The sequence below is a fragment of the Jaculus jaculus genome, chromosome 6 (assembly GCF_020740685.1).
Source record: "Jaculus jaculus isolate mJacJac1 chromosome 6, mJacJac1.mat.Y.cur, whole genome shotgun sequence".
NCBI classification, from domain to species: domain Eukaryota; kingdom Metazoa; phylum Chordata; class Mammalia; order Rodentia; family Dipodidae; genus Jaculus; species Jaculus jaculus.
Window position 1 is genome coordinate 92,055,712 of NC_059107.1, and position 18,632 is coordinate 92,074,343.

General features: G+C 47.9%; 1 protein-coding gene across 2 annotated transcripts; it reads right to left on the minus strand.

The window, feature by feature from the left end:
• Positions 1–17: 17 nt before the first annotated feature.
• Mcrs1 (microspherule protein 1) lies at positions 18–11,242 on the minus strand. Of its 2 annotated transcripts, none has more exons than XM_004649805.2 (15): positions 11,121–11,242; positions 9,184–9,303; positions 8,538–8,676; positions 8,030–8,168; positions 7,299–7,457; positions 7,064–7,173; positions 4,985–5,093; positions 4,241–4,379; positions 1,921–1,996; positions 1,602–1,630; positions 1,400–1,492; positions 1,121–1,203; positions 885–972; positions 540–667; positions 18–422 (listed from the first exon to the last, which is right to left on the minus strand). In XM_004649805.2, exons 2-15 carry the CDS (start codon positions 9,191–9,193, stop codon positions 336–338), a joined length of 1,389 nt encoding a protein of 462 aa, XP_004649862.1. In that variant the 5' UTR covers positions 9,194–9,303; positions 11,121–11,242; the 3' UTR covers positions 18–335. The 2 variants fall into 2 exon arrangements, with proteins under 2 accessions (XP_004649862.1, XP_045008253.1); XM_045152318.1 differs by having other exon boundaries at positions 8,854–9,303.
• Positions 11,243–18,632: the final 7,390 nt, after the last annotated feature.

Here is an 18,632-nt window from a genome sequence, read left to right on the forward strand (position 1 = left end):
ACAAAAATAAAAGAAGCTACTTTGGAACTTGGTGCTTTTTATTTACAAAAGACAAACAATAAAGAATTCTGAAGCTGACCTGCTAGAGATGTGGGAGTGAAGGTGGAAATGGGGGTTGTACTCTGGCTCTAGGGAGGCACAGGGGTCCCAGCCTCTCCTGGCTTCCCTGATGGCCCCACCCTACCTCAAAGGCTCAACTCAATGGGCCAGCAGTTGAGCCTCCATTACCCACTCTGGGTAGAATGGTTTTTCAGGAGCCTGAGTTCCCAGCTTAAAGGGGCTGGGATGCTAGGGGAAACTGAGACTAGCGAGTGCCCCAGTTCCTGCTACCCGTCTCACTGGGGTGTGATCTTGGCAGCCTCAGCCCGGATGAGGGCAATGAGGTCCTGGTTGATGAGGAAGACGAATCTCAGGCTGGCGATCTGGGTGGGAGAGAAAGGTAGCTCAGGATAGAGGTGGAACAGGGTCATACCCATGGACACCTTGCCATGCTCCAAGTGGATGACACACGATGGTTTCCTCCCAGTTTACCAGTTTACCTCCACCACAGAGTTGTTGCTGAGGCGCCATTTGGAGCCACACAGCACAGGCCGGCCGTCAATATAGATGGGCCGTCGGCCTTCATTGGCAATGAAGAAATCACCATTGTTCTTTAGTTTGATGACACCTATGGAAGCAGGAAAAGATGACAGGATGGAGATGGTCAGGAGAGAGTCACAGTGCCTCCAGCCACTTCTGTTTCCTGAGGACAGGGCTGAAGACACTTGAGACCCCTGAGGTAGAGAGCTAGAAATGCCAGCTCTTTTAGTTTGCCTTGCTGGAACAGAGAGGTTGGGAGGATACCTCCACACTGTTCCCTGCTGGGAGTGGTGGGGTGGTTGTACCTTGCTTCCGGGAGATCTTCCAGGCTGGACCCTCTAGGGACAGGTCCACATCAATGTGGTTATCCTTGGTTGCTCTGCCCAGGGTGATCTGGGGAGATGGGATGGGTGAGAGCTGGGCCAGGGAGAATGGAAAACGGAGCCTATAGGCCAGGGAAGCATGAGGGGTCACGGCTAAGAGAAGGACAGTGACAGGACGGATGTTCAGGCAGGAAAAGCACAGGGAGGGCCTGCCTCACCTCTCGAGAGCGCATCAAGTACCGCACCATGCGGCCCCGCAACACTGCCAGGGTCTGGTTATCGAAGTCTGGAGAGCTCATACCTAAAAGAAGAGCAGGGTCAAGAGAGTAGGAAAGAGCCACACAAGGTCTGGGGGCAGGGAAGGGAAGGGGCGGAGCAGTCAAGGTCTACAAGTGACAGAGTCCAGGCCTAGAAGACCATACACCTAGATCAGCAATAAAAGGAGCTCAGGGGGTAAACAATGCCACAATGCTCTTTCTGGTCCGCTGCCTTCTCACCTGTGATGCTATCTACGAGCACCTGCCACTTATGCAGTTCCTGTTCCAGCTGCCGGATCTCTCGTTTCTGGCGCCGGTCAGCCACTGTCAGCTCTGAGGTGAGATAAGGAGGGACACTTCAAGGCCACCAGCACCTTGAATTTGTCCTCTCCCTTCCAGCAGGGGCTTCCATCCTCCACTGTCCTCACTAGGACAGACTTACCATGTTCCAGTACCTCGTCCCGCATGTCCCTGAGGTGAAGAAAGATAAAATCAGGCCCAGTCAGCTCCCTTGCTACTTGGCTCACTAGGGTACCCCAGGCTCCTGCAGTCAATGGCCCAGAAGGCCACATAGCCCTGACCTAGCTGTGGTCTCCGGGACTAGGAAGGGGAAAGCAGGTAGGAAGTGAGCTTAAGCACCCACATGGTTGGGTATGGCAGGGCGGCCAGGCCTAGCAGAGCAACTGGAGCCTGAGGCTAAGTCTCCTGGGCAGCCTGGCATGCCCTACCGACAGGAGTGTCAGCTCTCCCCAGGAACTCACTTGAGCTTACTGTCATCAATCAGGTCCTCTGCATCAGAGAAGTTAAGCACTTGGTCCCCCTTGGGCAGTGGCTGCACTGAACAAACAACAGATATGGGTGAGCACCAAGGTTCCTACTCCATCCCCAGCTCCCAAGCAGATAGCTGAGCTAGCAGCCAGACTTTAAGAAAAAAGCCCAGAAAAAGCCCAACCATGTAGCACTCATTTGACACAAAAAATTCTGCCACCTATCTTGGGGCAGAGGTGATTTGAAACAAGGAAGGAAATGAAGGCTGACCTTCTGCACAGGTTAGGAGCACGTGCTCTCGACCACAAAGCCTTGCGCTAAGTAGGGGCAGCACTGCTCTCAGCTCTACTGGACACATGAGAAACAGATACTGCAGGACAGGCTAAACTCTCTGACCCTAGTCTGGAGCACAGGCAGCATTAAAACTACTCCCTAGGCTTTTCTGGCCACACTGTGATAAGCATGTTCCACTGGAAGGATGTGCCTGTGACGCTCCCGCCTCAAGCTGGTGTTTTTCTATCTGTGTGCAATGATCTGCTCATGAATCATGAAATTAGCTTTATTTTTTCAAGCAACAAAATGAAACAGGATAATTAATATCAACCTACTGAATATATCAGAACGGAACAAATCCTATTTCATGAAAGTCTACTTGCTAGTAGAGAAAAAAAGAGGAGAGAGAGAAAGAATGGGTACACTAGGTACTCCAGCCACTGCAAACAAGCTCCAGATGCATGTACCTTTGTACATCTGGCACTCATGTGGGTTCTGGGGAATTGAACCCAGGTTGTTACTTTCTTTTTTGGCTTTTCGAGATAGGGTCTCACTCTAGCCCAGGCTAACCTGGAATTCACTCTGTAGTCTCAGGCTGGCCTCAAACTCATGGCGATCCTTCTATCTCTGCCTCACAAGTGGTGTGATTAAAGGTGTGCACCACCACACCTGGCTCCAGGTTGTTAGATTTTGCAGGCAAGGGCCTTAACTGCTAAGCCATCTCTTCAGCCCTCATGAAAGTCTTTCAAGTTTCTGGTGAGAATATAAAATGGATTAAGGTGCCCAGAATCTAAGAACTTGCACCTTTTAGCAGGTGGCAATCAGCTACAAGCTAAGGAAGAGAAGAGGCCATGTAGGAGCCACCTCTGCTTTATAGGTGAGACTGTGTGGGGACATGTGAGTGGGGCAGTCACTGCCCTATTTGGTCCACTGGATTTTCTCAATCTCATGACTAATGTGCAACTAACTTGCTAGCTAAGCTATAGGAGACTGCCTGATCCTAGGACCTCCCAGCTCTGAGCAACAAATGAGAAAGAATATTCCCACACACAGACTCTTGAAGAAAGAAACAACAACAACAACAAAAAAGCAAGGCTGGAGAGATGGGTTAGTGGTTAAACATTTGCCTGTGAAGTCTAAGGACCCCAGTTTGAGGTTCAATTCCCCAGTACCCATGTTAGCCACATGCACAAGGTGGCACATGCATCTGGGGTTTGTTTGCAGTGGCTGAAGGAGCTGGTGTGACCATTCTCTCTCTGCCTGCTGATCTCAAATAAATAAACAAAGCAGTCTGTAAGAGAAGGAGCCCGGTATGGTGGTGCATGCCTTTAATCTCTGTATTTGGGAGGCAGATGTGAGAGAATTGCTATGAGTTTAAGGCCAGCTTGAGACTACATAGTGAATTCCAGGTCAGCCTAGACTAGAATGAGACCCTACCTCAAAAAAAAAAAAAAAACAAAAAACCAAAGAAAAAGACTTTTAGCTAACATCTTCTAGCCAGGTACTGGTGCATGCTTTAATCCTAGTACTTGGGAGGCAGACATAGGAGCACAGTGAGTTCGAGGCCAGCCTGAGACTTCATGGTGAATTCCAGATCAGCTTTAACTAGACTAAGACCTTACCGTGAAGGAAAAAAAAAAATTCTAAAATAGTGACAACAGAAGACAGGCACAGTGGCACACGGCTGTAAACCCAGCAGTGGGGAGGTACAGGAAGGAGGATTAGGGGTTTAAAGCCAATCTGGGCTACATGAGACCCTGCCTCAAAAAAAACCAAAAACCAAAAAAACCAAGTGGTCATAACTATTACTTGAACCTTTGGCCTAGGATGTCAGGCAAGCCTGGCTATCTTTTCCATGATGTCAAAGACAACTCCTGCTACACTTTTCTGGAAGGAAGCAGTTTTCTTGGGGGTCGCCCCCCAAGTATGGTGAACAAAACACTGGGAGCTGATAAAAGAATCTGTTACAGGCACTTGCCAGCAGCTGTGCCCATAGCACTTCATGAGCCTCCTTCATGCCTGGCCGCTCCCTCCTATTACCTGTCTGATCCTCCAGCAGATAATACTGTTTCATGAGCTGCCAGTGAGCCTGCAGAGCCTTGGCAGTTCGGGCCAGGTAGAAGGCATCAGGGTGTCGATGCAGCAAGTCTTGGAAGGTTTCCAATGTGGGCTGGCTGGTCTGAAGATAAGAAATATGCTTTATGGTGTGGTGGCACACGCCTTTAGTCCCAACACTTGGGAGGCAGAGGTAGGAGGATTGCCATGAGTTCAAGGCCACACTGAGACTAGAGTGAGCTCCAGGTTAGCCTGGGCTAGAGTGAAACTCTACCTTGAAAAACAACAACAACAAAAATACGCTTTATATGCCTGGGTTTTCTCACTCCCACCCCTATATCCAGGCTCTCCCAGGAACTGGAAGAAACAAGTTACGACCAGGCATGGTGACACATGCCTTTAATCCCAGCACTCAGAAGGCAGAGGTAGGAGGATCACCATGAGTTCAAGGCCACCCTGAGACTACATAGTGAATTTCAGGTCAGCTTGGGATATAGCAAGACCCTACCTTGAAAAACCAAAAAAAGAAAGAAACAGTTACTCAGGGAGCCAGGCTTGGCTCTTTCCAAGGCCCATCACAAAGACCCTTGCAGACGTGCATACTCCTGCACTTGTGCATGCAGACCATAGTGAAGGCTGGTAGGCCACTGCATAGTCAGTCATTTCCCAGATGGTCCAGATTGCACCCTGCCCTGAACTTCAACCTTCCCAGGCAGGCCTTATTCTTACCGATCCCACTTTGCTTAGCAGCTGCTCCTCAGCCTTGCTGAACAGTGCTTTGCTCTGGATGGCTGCAATGGCCTCTGGGTGCAGCTGCCTCATGGCCTGGCAGGCCAGCCTGACCATGGGAAGAAAGACAGCGAGCTAAAGGGAGGGGGGTCAAGTAATCTCAGGTTCCTAGTTCTCCCAAACCTGTAAGCCTTTGAGGTCTTGAGCCTAAAGGTCTTACAGGAAGAGCCTAGCACTTCACAAAGCACTGGGGGATGGAAAAATGAAAAGCAGCTCAGGAGACAGACCTCCATATTTTCTCATGGCCTGGTCCTAGCCTGGTGTGGTGGCATACAACTATTATCCAAGCATTTTAGAAGTACAGATAGGAGAAGTGTTCAAAATTCAAGGCCATCCTGTCTATGTAATGACTTCCAAGGCAGCCAGGAGGGTGTAGTGAGATGGCACCTCAAAAAGGCTGAAGGGATGGCTCAGAGGTTAAGGTGCTTGCCTGCAACACTCCACAGCCTGGTTCAATTTCCAATAGCCACATAATGTCCGATACACCAGGTGGTGCATGCATCTGGAGTTCATTTGCAATGGCAAGAGGCCCTAGTAAGCCCATTCTCTCTTTCTATAATACATATTTTATCTTTTTATAAAACATTTTATTTATTTACTTGAGAGAGAGACAGGGGAAGAGGCAGAGAGAAAGAGAGAGAATGGGTGCTCCAGCCACTGCAAACGAACTCCAGACACATGTGCCCCCTTGTGCATCTGGTGAATATGAGTCCTAGGGAATTGAACCAGAGTCCTTAGGCTTCGCAGGCAAACACCTTAACCACTAAGCCATCTCCCCAGCCCATAAATATTTTAAAAAGGCAAAAAGGGAGCTAGGTGTGGTACTGCACACCTTTCATCCCAGCACACAGGAGGCAGAGGTAGAAGGATCACTGTGAGTTCTAGACCAACCTGGAACTACAGAGTGAGTTCCAGGACAGTCTGGGCTAGTGTGAGACCCTACTTAGAAGTAAAAAACAAACAAACAAAAAAAACAAAACAAAAAAACAAAAACAAACAGGCAGACAGACATAAAGAAAAAAGGGCCGGTATGTTGGCAAGTGCCTTTAATCCCAGCACCCAGGAGGCAGAGGTAGGGGAATTGCCATGAGTTCAAGGCCACCCTGAGACTACATAGTGAATTCCAAGTCAACCTGGGCTAGAGCAAAATTCTACCTTGAAAAAACAAAACAAAACAACAACAAAAAAAAAAAAAAAAAAAGAAAAGAAAGAAAAAAAAAGAAAGGCCAGGCATGGTAGCACATGCCTTTTATCCCAGCACTCAGAAGGCAGAGGCAGGAAGATCTTTGCGAGCTCAAGGCCAGCCTGAAACTCCATAGTGAATTCCAGGTCAGCCTGAGCTACAGTGAGACCCTACCTAGAAAAAAAGAAAAGGATAGATGGGGCTTTGGTGTTCTGTTCCAATTCCCTTTTCTTTTTCTTTCTTTCTTTTTTATCTTTTAAAATATTTTTATTTATTTATTTGACAGAGAGAATGAGGCAGAGAGAAAAAGAGACAGGAGAGGTACACCAGGGCCTCCAGCCACTGCAAACAAACTCCAGACACATGCGCCACCGGGTGCATCTGGCTTATGTGGGTCCTGGGGAATTGAACCTAGGCCCTTTGGCTTTGCAGGCAGGTGCCTTAATTGCTAAGCCATCCTTCCAGCCCCCAATTCCCTTTTCTTATAAGGAAGAAATTTTGGGAGGCCAGTGGGGAAAGGAAAGGTTATCTGCCCAAAGCCTAAACGCACACAATGATGAAACTGGGGCTCCTGACATTTATGGGCATTTTCTTTCGAGCAACCTGCTTTCAGACACGGGTGCTTCTGGCATCCAGCCAGGCCTAGCAGGCTTGGAGGGAAGAAGTAGTAACCCTGTTTAGCCTGGCAGGTCCCCATATCTTCCCAGAGGATGCAAGGCTCCACAGCCCTGCCTTCCAGGGTCATCCCTTGGTCCAGGTAGAGTTTGGACTTCCTGTACGAAGAGCCAAATTCTGGTGCCCCCAGGATTTTCCACTTTTGGAGCCAGTCCACTCACTTGGAAATGACAGGATCGTAGAGCAGGGCGTACCAGCGCTCCTGGACTTCCCGAAGGGTGAAGCGGCAACTGAACTTCACACCCAGGTGGACAGATGTCAGGTCATTGGTCTGCAAGGCCCCACAGGTGCTTGTTTCAGCTGCAGCACTGGGAAGAATCCTTCCCATGGCACCTACGAGGCCTGCTGGGCTAGGAACTGGAGAAGGGGCCCCCAATCCTCTGGTGTATGTACTACCTGTAAAACAGCATTGATGAGTAGTAGGTCGTCTGCAGGCTTCCAGCGGCCCAGATCTTTGGTCACCTGAAGTGGCTGTTTGCTCTTCTTCACACGCTTGGTGAGTCCAGGGACTGGGGCAGGGCTGGGTGGCACAGGAGTGCTGGGAGCCTTGGACACCTGGGCATAGGACAGGATCACAATAAGCAAAAAGCTGCATCAGGGCAACTAGGGCCTCAGGTATGGTGCTTCACATCTTGTGACAGCCGTAGCTTCAGGCCATCTCAGGGGCCATACGGGGAGCTCAGCTTTCCAGTACCCACCCCTGCCAAATTACTTCTACATAATTCTTAACCAGATGGGGTCTTCTCTTTGCCTGTGGTACCCCCAAGCCCAGAATGCAGGGTGGGTGGGGAGTATACCAGGAAAACACTCTTGCTGCTGCAATGTCTAGGGCCAGAGCAATGCCACCTGGGGGTTATTTTTACACCCTGCAATGCTGGAACAAGCTGTCTGCTCCCAGAATAGATGCATGCTCCCTGTCTCCCACACAGAATGTGATACAGGATGCACTGGCAGGGTGCGGGTGCAGCAAGAGAGAGCTAGGAGACAGGAGGCGGGATGTGAGTGGGGGCTGGGCCAGCTTGGTCCTCTCGCAACCTTCTGCAGGGTTCTTGGCAGCTGGCAAAGAACCGGGGAAACCCAAAATCCAGCACTCCCCCTTCTCTCTCACCGCCTTTCCCAGTTCTTACCTTCTTTTTCTCACTGGAGGAGGGCTCGCTCCCTGAGCAGCGTCCTGGTTCCACCCCACTGGCTCCCTTTGCTCGGGTAGAGGACTTTGCCAGGCTGCTCTCTACCAGCTCATCATCAAACTTCTTCCTCTTGATGAACCTATGGAGGACTCTGCCCAGTGAGCCACTGATACCTCGTCCTGGCACTGTAATGCACCTAGCCTCCAGAACAGAGCAAGTTCCCAATGGGAGCTAACTGCCCTCACCTTTCACTGCCCACCAGAGCCTGGCTCAGTGGACATGGAACAACTAGACACTAGCCCTATGAGATGACAGGCAATGTCCCAGCAGAGACAACTCTCCTGCTCTTGATGCCATGGGCAGGAATAGGTAGGGACAGGAAAAGCCCAAGCTCTGCTTAAGGCACCAGAAAGGCTCAGTGGTCATTCCCAACAGAGGTGAACACATGCACTGCCTAATGCATTACGCAGCCTTCTTTGCCTTGCTGGTCCCTCTGAATCCAGACTACCTGGAAGAGCTTCTCCGTTTTGGGATGGTACCCAAGGCCTGGGAAGAGGCTCTCTTCTGCCCTGCCAGTGACTCCTCATCCTCTGAACGGCTGGCTGTGCCTGATGCCATCAGGGATGAATCTAGCAGTCCCTGAGAATCTAGAAAAAAAGAAATGAACTCAGGCTTCCCAGGTGCCCAGCAGAGCCTGGAGCATATAGGACTCCTACTTAGCCCTCTTCCCTTGCCAACCCTCTCAGCCCCTCCCCTGCCTCCTTGACACTTGAGGTTCTGAGGAGGGAGTTCCTCGGTCATCCAGATCCCATCTGGGCTCAGACCTGGCCCAGACCTTCCACGCGGGGCAATTCTCCCGGTGCCACGTGTCATGTCGTGCAGCACATGGTGCTCAGGTCAGACTGGTGATGCCGACACACCGGGCTCTAGGCATAACTGTTCCCTCTGCCATCAAAATGCAGCATGCCAAAGAGCAGCAGCTCAACAGCAGGTCAGTCAATTGTGGCTCTGCCGAAAGGTATGTGGGTGGTGCTGGCCCAGGGGGAGGTGGCAATGCCCAGCCAGGACCGAAAGACACACGTGCCAGGCACAGGGTGGAATCAGCAGATGCTTGGCGCCTGAGCATTTGGGGAGCTGGCCCGACGTCATACTACCTTTGTCCATTCTCTTACAGTTCCAAAGCCAATGGTTCCAAACCACAGGGCTAGGAGGAAGGACCCCACAGGCTCATCCAAGGATTCTGACGAAGTGACAGTAGAAGCTGAAAGGAGAGTCTGCAAAGGAGAAACGAGGCTACCTAAGGCTCAGAATTAACTGGCCAACCTCACCTGCTTAAACTGGCTTGTGTCTTCCAGGACCCCTAAGCTAGGGGAGGTACGTGGAATGGAAAGCAGCATAACGATGTACTCTCAATATTACCCTTAAGTGATGGGAAGATGACTGTCAGCAACGTGCCTGTTTTACAAACATGAACAAATGAGTTTGGACCCCCAGCATCCACATAGTAGCCAGGCATGGCAGCACATGTCTACAGTCTCAAAACTGGGGCTTGCGGCCTAGCTAGTCTAGCTGAATTGGTGAACTCCAGGCTCAGAGAGAGACCCTGTACAGCAACCAAGGAAGCCACCTGATGTCAATCTCTGGCCTACACACACACTGGCATGCTCATGTGTACCTACATACAAACATGCACACACACACCCCTTAAAACAGCAATACTAGGGGCTAGAGAGATGACTTAGCAGTAAGGACCCAGGTTTGATTCCCCAGGACCCATGTAAGCCAGATGCACAAGGTGGTGCATGCATCTGGAGTTTGTCTGACGTGGCTAGAGTCCCTGGCACATCCATTCTCTCTCTCTCTCTCCTTCTCAAAGTAAATAAATACAACATTGGGGGAGGGGAGGACTAAAGCCAGGCGTGGTGGCACACACCTTTAATCCCAGCACTCGGGAGCAGAGGTAGGTGAATCGTCATGAGTTCAAGGCCATCCTGAGACTACAGTTAATTCCAGGTCAGCCTGGGCTAGAGTTAGATCCTACCTCAAAACAACAAAAATCTAGGGCTGGAAAGGTGGTTCTCTATTTGACCTCCTTTCTCAAATAAAATATTTAACAAATAACAAATTTGATTTATTTGCAAGGAGAAAGAGGGAGGGAGGGAGAATGGGCACACCAGGGCCTCTTGTCACTGCAACTGAACTCCAGATGCACGTGCCACTTTGTGCATCTAGCTTTTCATAGGTATTGGGGATCGAACCTAGGCTGCAGGCGCTGCATGCAAGTGCCTTTAACTGCTCAGCCATCTCCCCAGCCCTTGGCTCACTCTTCTTCAGCTGTCCACTCATTCTACAGCACCACCATTCTCTTGGGCCAAAGCAAGCTCAGAAATAGAAAAGGGAGACAGAATTCCGATGTGTTCCTTTCGCCTTCTCTTTTTCATTGGCAGCTTTTACTTAGGTAGGTAATACTTTCTGAAGATAGAAAAGTGGTACAGGAACTGCGTGAATGTCCACGCCCCCAGGGAGACCAGCTCCTAATCTACAGACTCAAGTAGTGGACTTCCTGAGGGGCACTGCTGCTGGTGGCTGCCGTGCCTTCTGAGCAGGGTGTCCAGCCGCAAGACTGCCACTCAGTTAACATACAGCTGGGAACCATGTCACTAGAAAGGCCGAAGGGGCCCGATTCTGCGAGTGAGACAAAGTGTGCGCCCCTCTCCGGCCCCTCCGACGAGAGTCCACCCAGGGCCAGGGCTCGGTCCAGTTCTGTCTCAGGGGCTGCGGGTGGTAGTGATGAAGTCAGTTCTGCAACTCAAGGGCCAGCAGCGAGTAAAGCACGACGCTCTTGCGCCCTCGTGCCCTCGCTTAGCCCCACACAAGGGCGGTAAACTGAGACACCGGCTCCCGCGCATGCGTAACACCTCAGGTCAGCTTCCAACCGGCCCGACCTGCGCATGCGCAGATATTTTCGTGGGCGATACCGGGGCGGGGCCCCAAATCTTATCGGGGGGATTGTCCCCGGAGGCACATCGGGAGACTCCATTTCACCCCCGACTCTACTCGGAACCCTCGAAGGCGAACCGCGAGCTCTCACCATTCCTAGGCGGCCAGCTCCAACCCTTTCTCCGCGGCGACGGCAGCAGCCGCAGGGCCAAGGCCGGCTTTCGTGAGGCACGACTACTTCCAGGTCACGAACCAGGCTCCGGGCGATCTCTTCCGGTTCGTTCTGGAACCGTGAGGGAAGGGGCGTGGCCACGGCCGCGAGGGCGGGACCGGCTGGCCGACAGCCGGAAGTACGAACGTTGCGTTCGGAGACGTCCGTGGAGACGTCACGGGTTATCGTAGGGGCGCGAGCAGTTACCCGAGGCGAGGGGCGATGGACTACGGACCGCGGACGAATGAGCCTGCGGCGCTGCGAGGGCGGCGTCGGGGGCCAGGCCCAGCCGGGGACTGGATGTGGCTTTCAGCTCATCCTAGGGCCAATTTTGTATTGTTCGTTCCCACCAGGTTTTTTTGTTTGTTTGTTGTTTTCTTTATCGAGGTAGGGTAGGGTCTCGCTCTAGCCCAGGCTGCCCTAGCGTAAGACACTGCCTCCAAAATATAATTTTTTAAAACCCGGCGAGATTCTTAATCACGTTTTTAATCCCAGCACTGGGAGGCCGAGATAAACGATCGCCATGAGTTCGAGGCCATGGAGGCTACATAGTAAATTCCAGGTCAGCCTGGGCTAGCGCGAGACGCTACCTCAGAAATCCAAAAAGTAAAATATAATGAAATTTTTAAAAAACTAAGAATAAAACCTTAATGATTAAAAATTTTTTTAATTTATTTATTTGAGAGTGATAGAGAAAGAGGCAGAGAGAGAGAGAATGGGCGCGCCAGGGCCTCCAGCCACTGCAAAGGAACTCCAGACGCATGCGCCCCCTTGTACATCTGGCTAACGTGGGTCCTGGGGAATCGAGCCTTGAACCGGGCTCCTTAGGCTTCACAGGCAAGCGCTTAACCGCCAGTCCATCTCTCTAGCCCAATAATGATTTTTTAAAATAAAAATAGCCAGGCGTGGTTGTACACGCCTTTAGTCCCAGTTATTTGGGAGACAGGGAAATCCCTATGAGTTCAAGCCCAGCCTGAAACTGCAGAGAGAGTTCCAGGTTAGCCTGAGCTAGAGTGAGACCTTATCTTTGAAAAACCAAAATAAATAATTCCATCAAGTTGGTGATAAAGATTAACCATAACCCGCCAGGCGTGGTGGCGGGGGCCTTTTATCCCAGCACTCTGGAGGCAAAGGTAGGATTGCTGTAAGAGGCCACCCTGAGATTACATAGTGAATTCCATATTGACGTGGGCTAGAGCAAGACCCTACCTCGGAAAACCAAAAAAAAAAAAAAAAGATTAACCAATTTGATATTCAAGTATATAACTTACTTCTTTCTTCCTTTTTGGTGGGGGAGAGGTTTCAAAGTAGGGTCTCACTCTTGCCCAGGCTGACCTGGAATTAACTATGTAGTTTCAGGGTGGCCTTGAACTCATGACAATACTCCTGTTGGGATTAAAAGCGTGTGCCACCACGCCCACTGGACTTTTTCTTTCTTTGAGGCAGATTAGAATGGGTGTGTCAGGGCCTCTAACCACTGCAAACAAAATCCAGACTCATGTGCCACCTTGTACATCTAGTTTTATGTTGGTACTGGGAAATTGAGCTGGGATCCTTAGGCCTTGCAGGCAAGCAGCTTAACCGCTGAGCCATTTTTCCAGCCCCTGAATATATAACTTTTGAAAAAACTATTGAGTACTGGAGAGATGGCTCATGTTCAAACCCCCAGGTCCCACATATTCAGACACACAGTGACACAAGTGCACAATATCACACATGTGCACAAAAGGGTGTACGCATCTGGAGTTTGGTCGCTGCAGGCTGAAGGTCCTGGTGCACGCATTCTACCTTTCTGCCTCTTTCCCAAAGTAAAAAAAACAAAAAAAACTTTATTGACAGCTTCCATAAGTATAGACAATAAACATGATAATTCCCACAACCACACCTCATTTATTGTAATTTCATTTCTTTTTCAAGGTAGGTTCTCACTGTAGCCCAGGCTGACCTGGAATTCACTACATAATCTCAGGGTGGCCTCGAACTCACCATGATCCTACCTCTGCCTCCCGAGTGCTGGGATTAAGGTGTACACCACCATGCACCGCTACTTTTTTTTTTTTTACTATAGCCATTCTGACAGGAGTGGGATGGAATCTCAAAATAGTTTTTTAAATTGTTTTTGTTGTTTTGGTTTTTAAAGGTAGGGTTTTTCTCTAGCCCAGGCTGACCTGGAATTCACAATGTAGTCTCTTTTTTTCCCAAAGTAGTTAGCACAGTTATGGAGGAAGGGATATTTATTGAAGCTTACAGATCCAGGGGAAGTTCCATCATGGCAGAAGCTGAACCTGCTTTCACAGGTCTAAACAGAAAGAGAAGCACAAGCCAAAGACCATACAGCACACTTCAGGAACTCCAGGTGAAACTAAGCATTTGTAGATTGGAATTTCAAACCCACCATCACACTTTAGGGCTAGACCCTAAGATCCACCAAGTGACACTGCCTCCAGCCAGGTAGCTGCAGATGCAAACTACAAACTAATAGAACACTGAATATATTAGAGGCCATATATACAAACTATCACACCAGCTGTCCAGCCACAATGAAAAAAAAAATATATATATATATGAAATACATATATTTTGGTTTTTCGAGGTAGGGTCTCAATCTGGTCCAGGCTGACCTGGAATTAACTCTGTAGTCTCAGGGTGGCCTTGAACTCACGGCAATCCTCCTACCTCTGCCTCCCGAGTGCTGGGATTAAAGGCGTGAGCCACCACGCCCAGCTCACCAATGAATATTTTGACATTAAAAAAAAAAAAGCTGGGCATGGTGGCACACGCCTTTAATCCCAGCACTCGGGAGGCAGAGGTAGGAGGATCATCAGTTCAAGGCCACCCCGAGACTACCTAGAGTATTCCAGGTCAGCCTGGGCTAGAGTGAGACCCTACCTGAGAGGGAGGGGAAGTAACCAATAGAAAAGTATAAGGAGAGCTGAAGAGCTGGCTTAATGGTTAAGGTGTTTGCCTGTGAAGCCTAAGGACCCAGGTTCACTTCTCTAGGTCCCAGCTACATATGGTGGCATATACATATGCATCTAGAGTTTGTTTGCAGTGGCTAGAGGCCCTGCCATGCCCATTCTCTCTCTAAGAAATAAATAAAAATAAATTTTAAATTTTTGTTTATCATTTTTATTTATTTATTTATTTGAGAGTGACAGAGAAAGAGGCAGATAGAGAAAGAATGGGCACGCCAGGGCCTCCAGCCACTGCAAACAAATTCTAGGCGTGTGCAACCCCTTGCGCATATGGCTAACGTGGGTCCTGGGGAATGGAGCCTTGAACTTAGGCTTTACAGGCAAGCACTTAACCGCTAAGCCATCTCTCCAGCCCTAAAAATAAATTTTTAAAAATGCTTAAAGTATAAGGAGAGGGCTTCAAAGATTATTCAGCTATTAAAGACACTTCTTTTAAAGCCTGCTGGTCTGGGTTCAATACCCCAACCACCTATGTAAAGCCAGGCCCCCAAAGAGGCACAAGTGTCTGGCATTGCACTTTTAGTGGCAAGAGATCCTGGTGTGCCCCATAGATACACACATCTAAAATATCTATAAGGGGCTGGAGAGATGGCTTAGCGGTTAAGCGCTTGCCTGTGAAGCCTAAGGACCCCGGTTCGAGGCTCGGTTCCCCAGGTCCCACTTTAGCCAGATGCACAAGGGGGCGCACGCGTCTGGAGTTCGTTTGCAGAGGCTGGAAGCCCTGGTGCGCCCATTCCCTCTCTCTCCCCCTATCTGTCTTTCTCTCTGTGTCTGTCACTCTCAAATAAATAAATTAAAACTTAAAAAAAAAAATCTATAAGGAGCCAGATGTGGTGGCACATGTCTTTAACCCCAGCACTCGGGAGGCAGAGGTAGGAGGATTGCCATGAGTCGAGGCCACCCTGACACTACATAGTGAATTCCAGGTCTGCCTGAGCTAGAGTGAGACCCTACCTCAAAAAAAAAAAAAAAAAACTATAAGGAAACAGTGTACAACATTTCAACTGAAATAACAAAATAAACCAACCAGTAGTAATTTACCAGATATGCTAGAATGAGGTGCCTAAAACTTAAATGCTAACAAAAGTTACAAAGGGAGGCTTAAGTAAATGAAAAAGCATACTATATCTTGAGATAGACTCTGTCATAAAGCTATCAGCCCTCCATAAATTATTCTATAAATAAATTTAATACCCTCTAATAAAAATACCAATAGGCTACACAACCTGAACATAAAGTTTATTTGGAAATTTATTCAGAATTTAAACAAAACAAGACAAAAAACTAGCCATGAGCATTTTTAGGAAGAAGGGAATTGAGGGAAATAGCTCTAGCAGATAGTAAACTATTAAAAGGTACAGTAAAATCCAGGGGGTGCTAGTTCATGCATAAACACTTTGATCAAGAGAACAAAATAGTCCAGAAATAAACCCAAGACATTAAAATTTTTAGAATGTTATAAAGATAGCATTGTCAGCAGGGACAAGATGGATTCTGCAGTAAGTAGTATTGAAACAATTGTGCAGCCACCTGGAATAAAAAATGTCTCAATTTCAGTTCTGAACATTACAATAAATCCATATGAATTGATTGTGTTTAAATGTAAAAGAGTAAAATCACAAATTTACAATGTCATAGTGGAGAAAGTATTTTTCAGATGGTATATAAGATTTCTCAAAGCATAGGAAAAACAAATTCAGCCAACATAAAAATCTATAATTCCTGCACAGAAAAAACACCTCATAAACAAAGACAAATGGAGAACTGGTGAAGTATTTGCAACCCATATCATAGACAAAGGGTCTAATTTGCTTACTGTATACAAAATCTTTTCAAATCAGTATGAAAAAACAAAAATACAATAAAAAATGAAATTAACAGAAAAGGGAAGATAAATGACTGTTATTGCTCAACATCCCTTATAAGAAAATTGAAACTACATCTAGATAGAAATTTTTACTTATAGGCTGGCAAACTTTTTAAACGTTTGACAGTACAGTTGGCCTGGTTATGGAGAAATAAGCCCTCTCATGTTGCTAGTAGAAGTGTAACAACCAATGTCAGAATTATAAAACCATATATTTTTAAAATATTTTCTTTTTATTTATTTATTTGACAGAAAGAGGGAGAGAGAGAATGGGTGCGCCAGGGCCTCCAGCCACTGCAGACGAACTCCAGACACATGGGCCATTTTGTGTATCTCGCTAACATGGATCCTGAGGAATCAAACCTCAGTCCTTTGGCTTTGCAGGCAAATGACTTAACCACTAAGCCATCCTTCCAGCCCCAAATCCATATCATTTTTTAAAAATTTTATTTATTTATTTGCAACTAGAGAGAGAGGTAGAAGAGAGGTGGCAGAGAGAGAACGGACAGGCCAGGGCCTCTAGCCACTGCAAACGAACTCCAGATGCATGTGCCCCTTGAGCATCTGGCTTACGTGGGTCCTGGAGAATTGAACCTGGATCCTTTGACTTCACAGGCAAATGCCTTAACCACTAAGAAATCTCTCCAGCCCCCCCCCCCATCATTTTTGACTCAGTATATTTAAAAGCATTGGAGTTGGAGAGATTGCTCAGAGCTTAAGGCTTCTTGCTTGCAATGCCTGGCATTTCAGGTTCAAATCCCCAGTACCCATGTAAAGCTAGAACATATATCTGTGTTCATATGTAGTGGTGGGAAACCCTAGCACATCAGTCCTTCTCTCTGCTTGTAAATAAATTAAAATTTTTTTAACAACATTGAAAATAAACTATATGTAAAGTTATACTATTGTATGTAGTAGCAAAAGTTTAAAATAAAAATAAACAAATAGGGCTGGAGAGATGGCTCAGCAGTTAAGGCTCTTGTCTGCAAAGCCTAACAACCTGGGTTCAATTTCCCAGTACCCACATAAGCCAGATGCACAAAATGGTACATGCATCTGGAATTTGTTTGCAGTGGTTAGAGGCCCTGGTGCACCCATACTCAATCTCTATCTATCTATTTGGTATCTATCATCTATCTATCAGCTTACAAATAAATAAATATGATATTTAAAAAACAAATACCCAAATACCTATCATTGTTGGAATAATCAACAGTGTATATCTATATAGTACAATATGTTACAGCCAGGCTGAAAGTCATTATAAAAGTCTTTGTAGGCTTTGTAGGCTATAAAAGGTTTGTAGATATTATCCTAAGGAAGAGCCATTAGGGATGTTTTTAAAATATTTTATTTATTATTTATTTGCAAGAGAGAGAAAGAGTGAGAGGAAGAAAGAGAGATAATGGGCACACCAGGGCCTCTTGCCACTGCAAATGAACTTCAGATGCATGTGCCATCTGAGTACTGGGGAATCAAACCCAGGCCATCAGGCACCAAGCAAGCCCCTTTAACCATTGAGCCATCTCCCCAGCCCTAGAGATGTTTTAAGTGGAGAATGGCATTTTAGGTCTCTGGCCTACTATGGAACATTGATTGCTAAAGTAGAGAGACCCCAGTTGGTGACCTAAATTAGGGTGATCACCAAAGGGAAGGCACAAGTTGTGGGATGGGAATAGGTTGTATATATGGGTGCAAGAGATACGGTTCTGGTACCCTGGCTTCCAGCTTTGGCAGTAGATGGAGGCTGATGGCTATGCACTGAAAGAGAAGCATGAGGGAGGTGGGATGGAAGCGAGCTTCGTTTGAATGAGCTGAGGTGGAAGTACTTGTAAGCAGCCTTTTGATGGGTTCGGTTAGGTGTTTGCATAAGCAGCTCTGACTCGGAGAGGTTAGAATTAGGGATCGACACAGGAATCATCGGCATTTAACTGACAATTGCATCCACAGGGAAAAGTGAAGTCACTTGTCATATTTGGTAGCATGAGGAAAAGAGAATCCCAGGTAGGAGGATCTCTTTGAGTTCAAGGCCAGTTTGGGCTACAGATTGAGTTCTAGGTCAGCCTGGGCTACAGTGAGACCCCTGTCTTCTCAAATAAATAAGTAAAATCCCCAAAATAGAGAATGCAAGTAAAAGATAAGTAGTGGGACATTGTGGGGAAACCACCAAGAGCATTATGGAAGTAGATGGGAGAATGTGGAAGTGTTTTACTGGCCTATGTCTCTCAGTTAAAAAATTTTGAGGGGCTGGAGAGATGGCTTAGCGGTTAAGCGCTTGCCTGTGAAGCCTAAGGACCCCAGTTCGAGGCTCGGTTCCCCAGGTCCCACGTTAGCCAGATGCACAAGGGGGCGCACGCGTCTGGAGTTCGTTTGCAGAGGCTGGAAGCCCTGGCACGCCCATTCTCTCTCTCTCCCTCTATCTGTCTTTCTCTCTGTGTCTGTCACTCTCAAATAAATAAATAAAAAATTAATGGGCTGGAGAGATGGCTTAGTGGTTAAGCACTTGCCTGTGAAGCCTAAGGATCCCGGTTCGAGGCTCAATTCCCCAGGTCCCACATTAGCCAGATGCACATGAGGGCACAAGCATCTGGAGTTCGTTTGCCGTGGCTG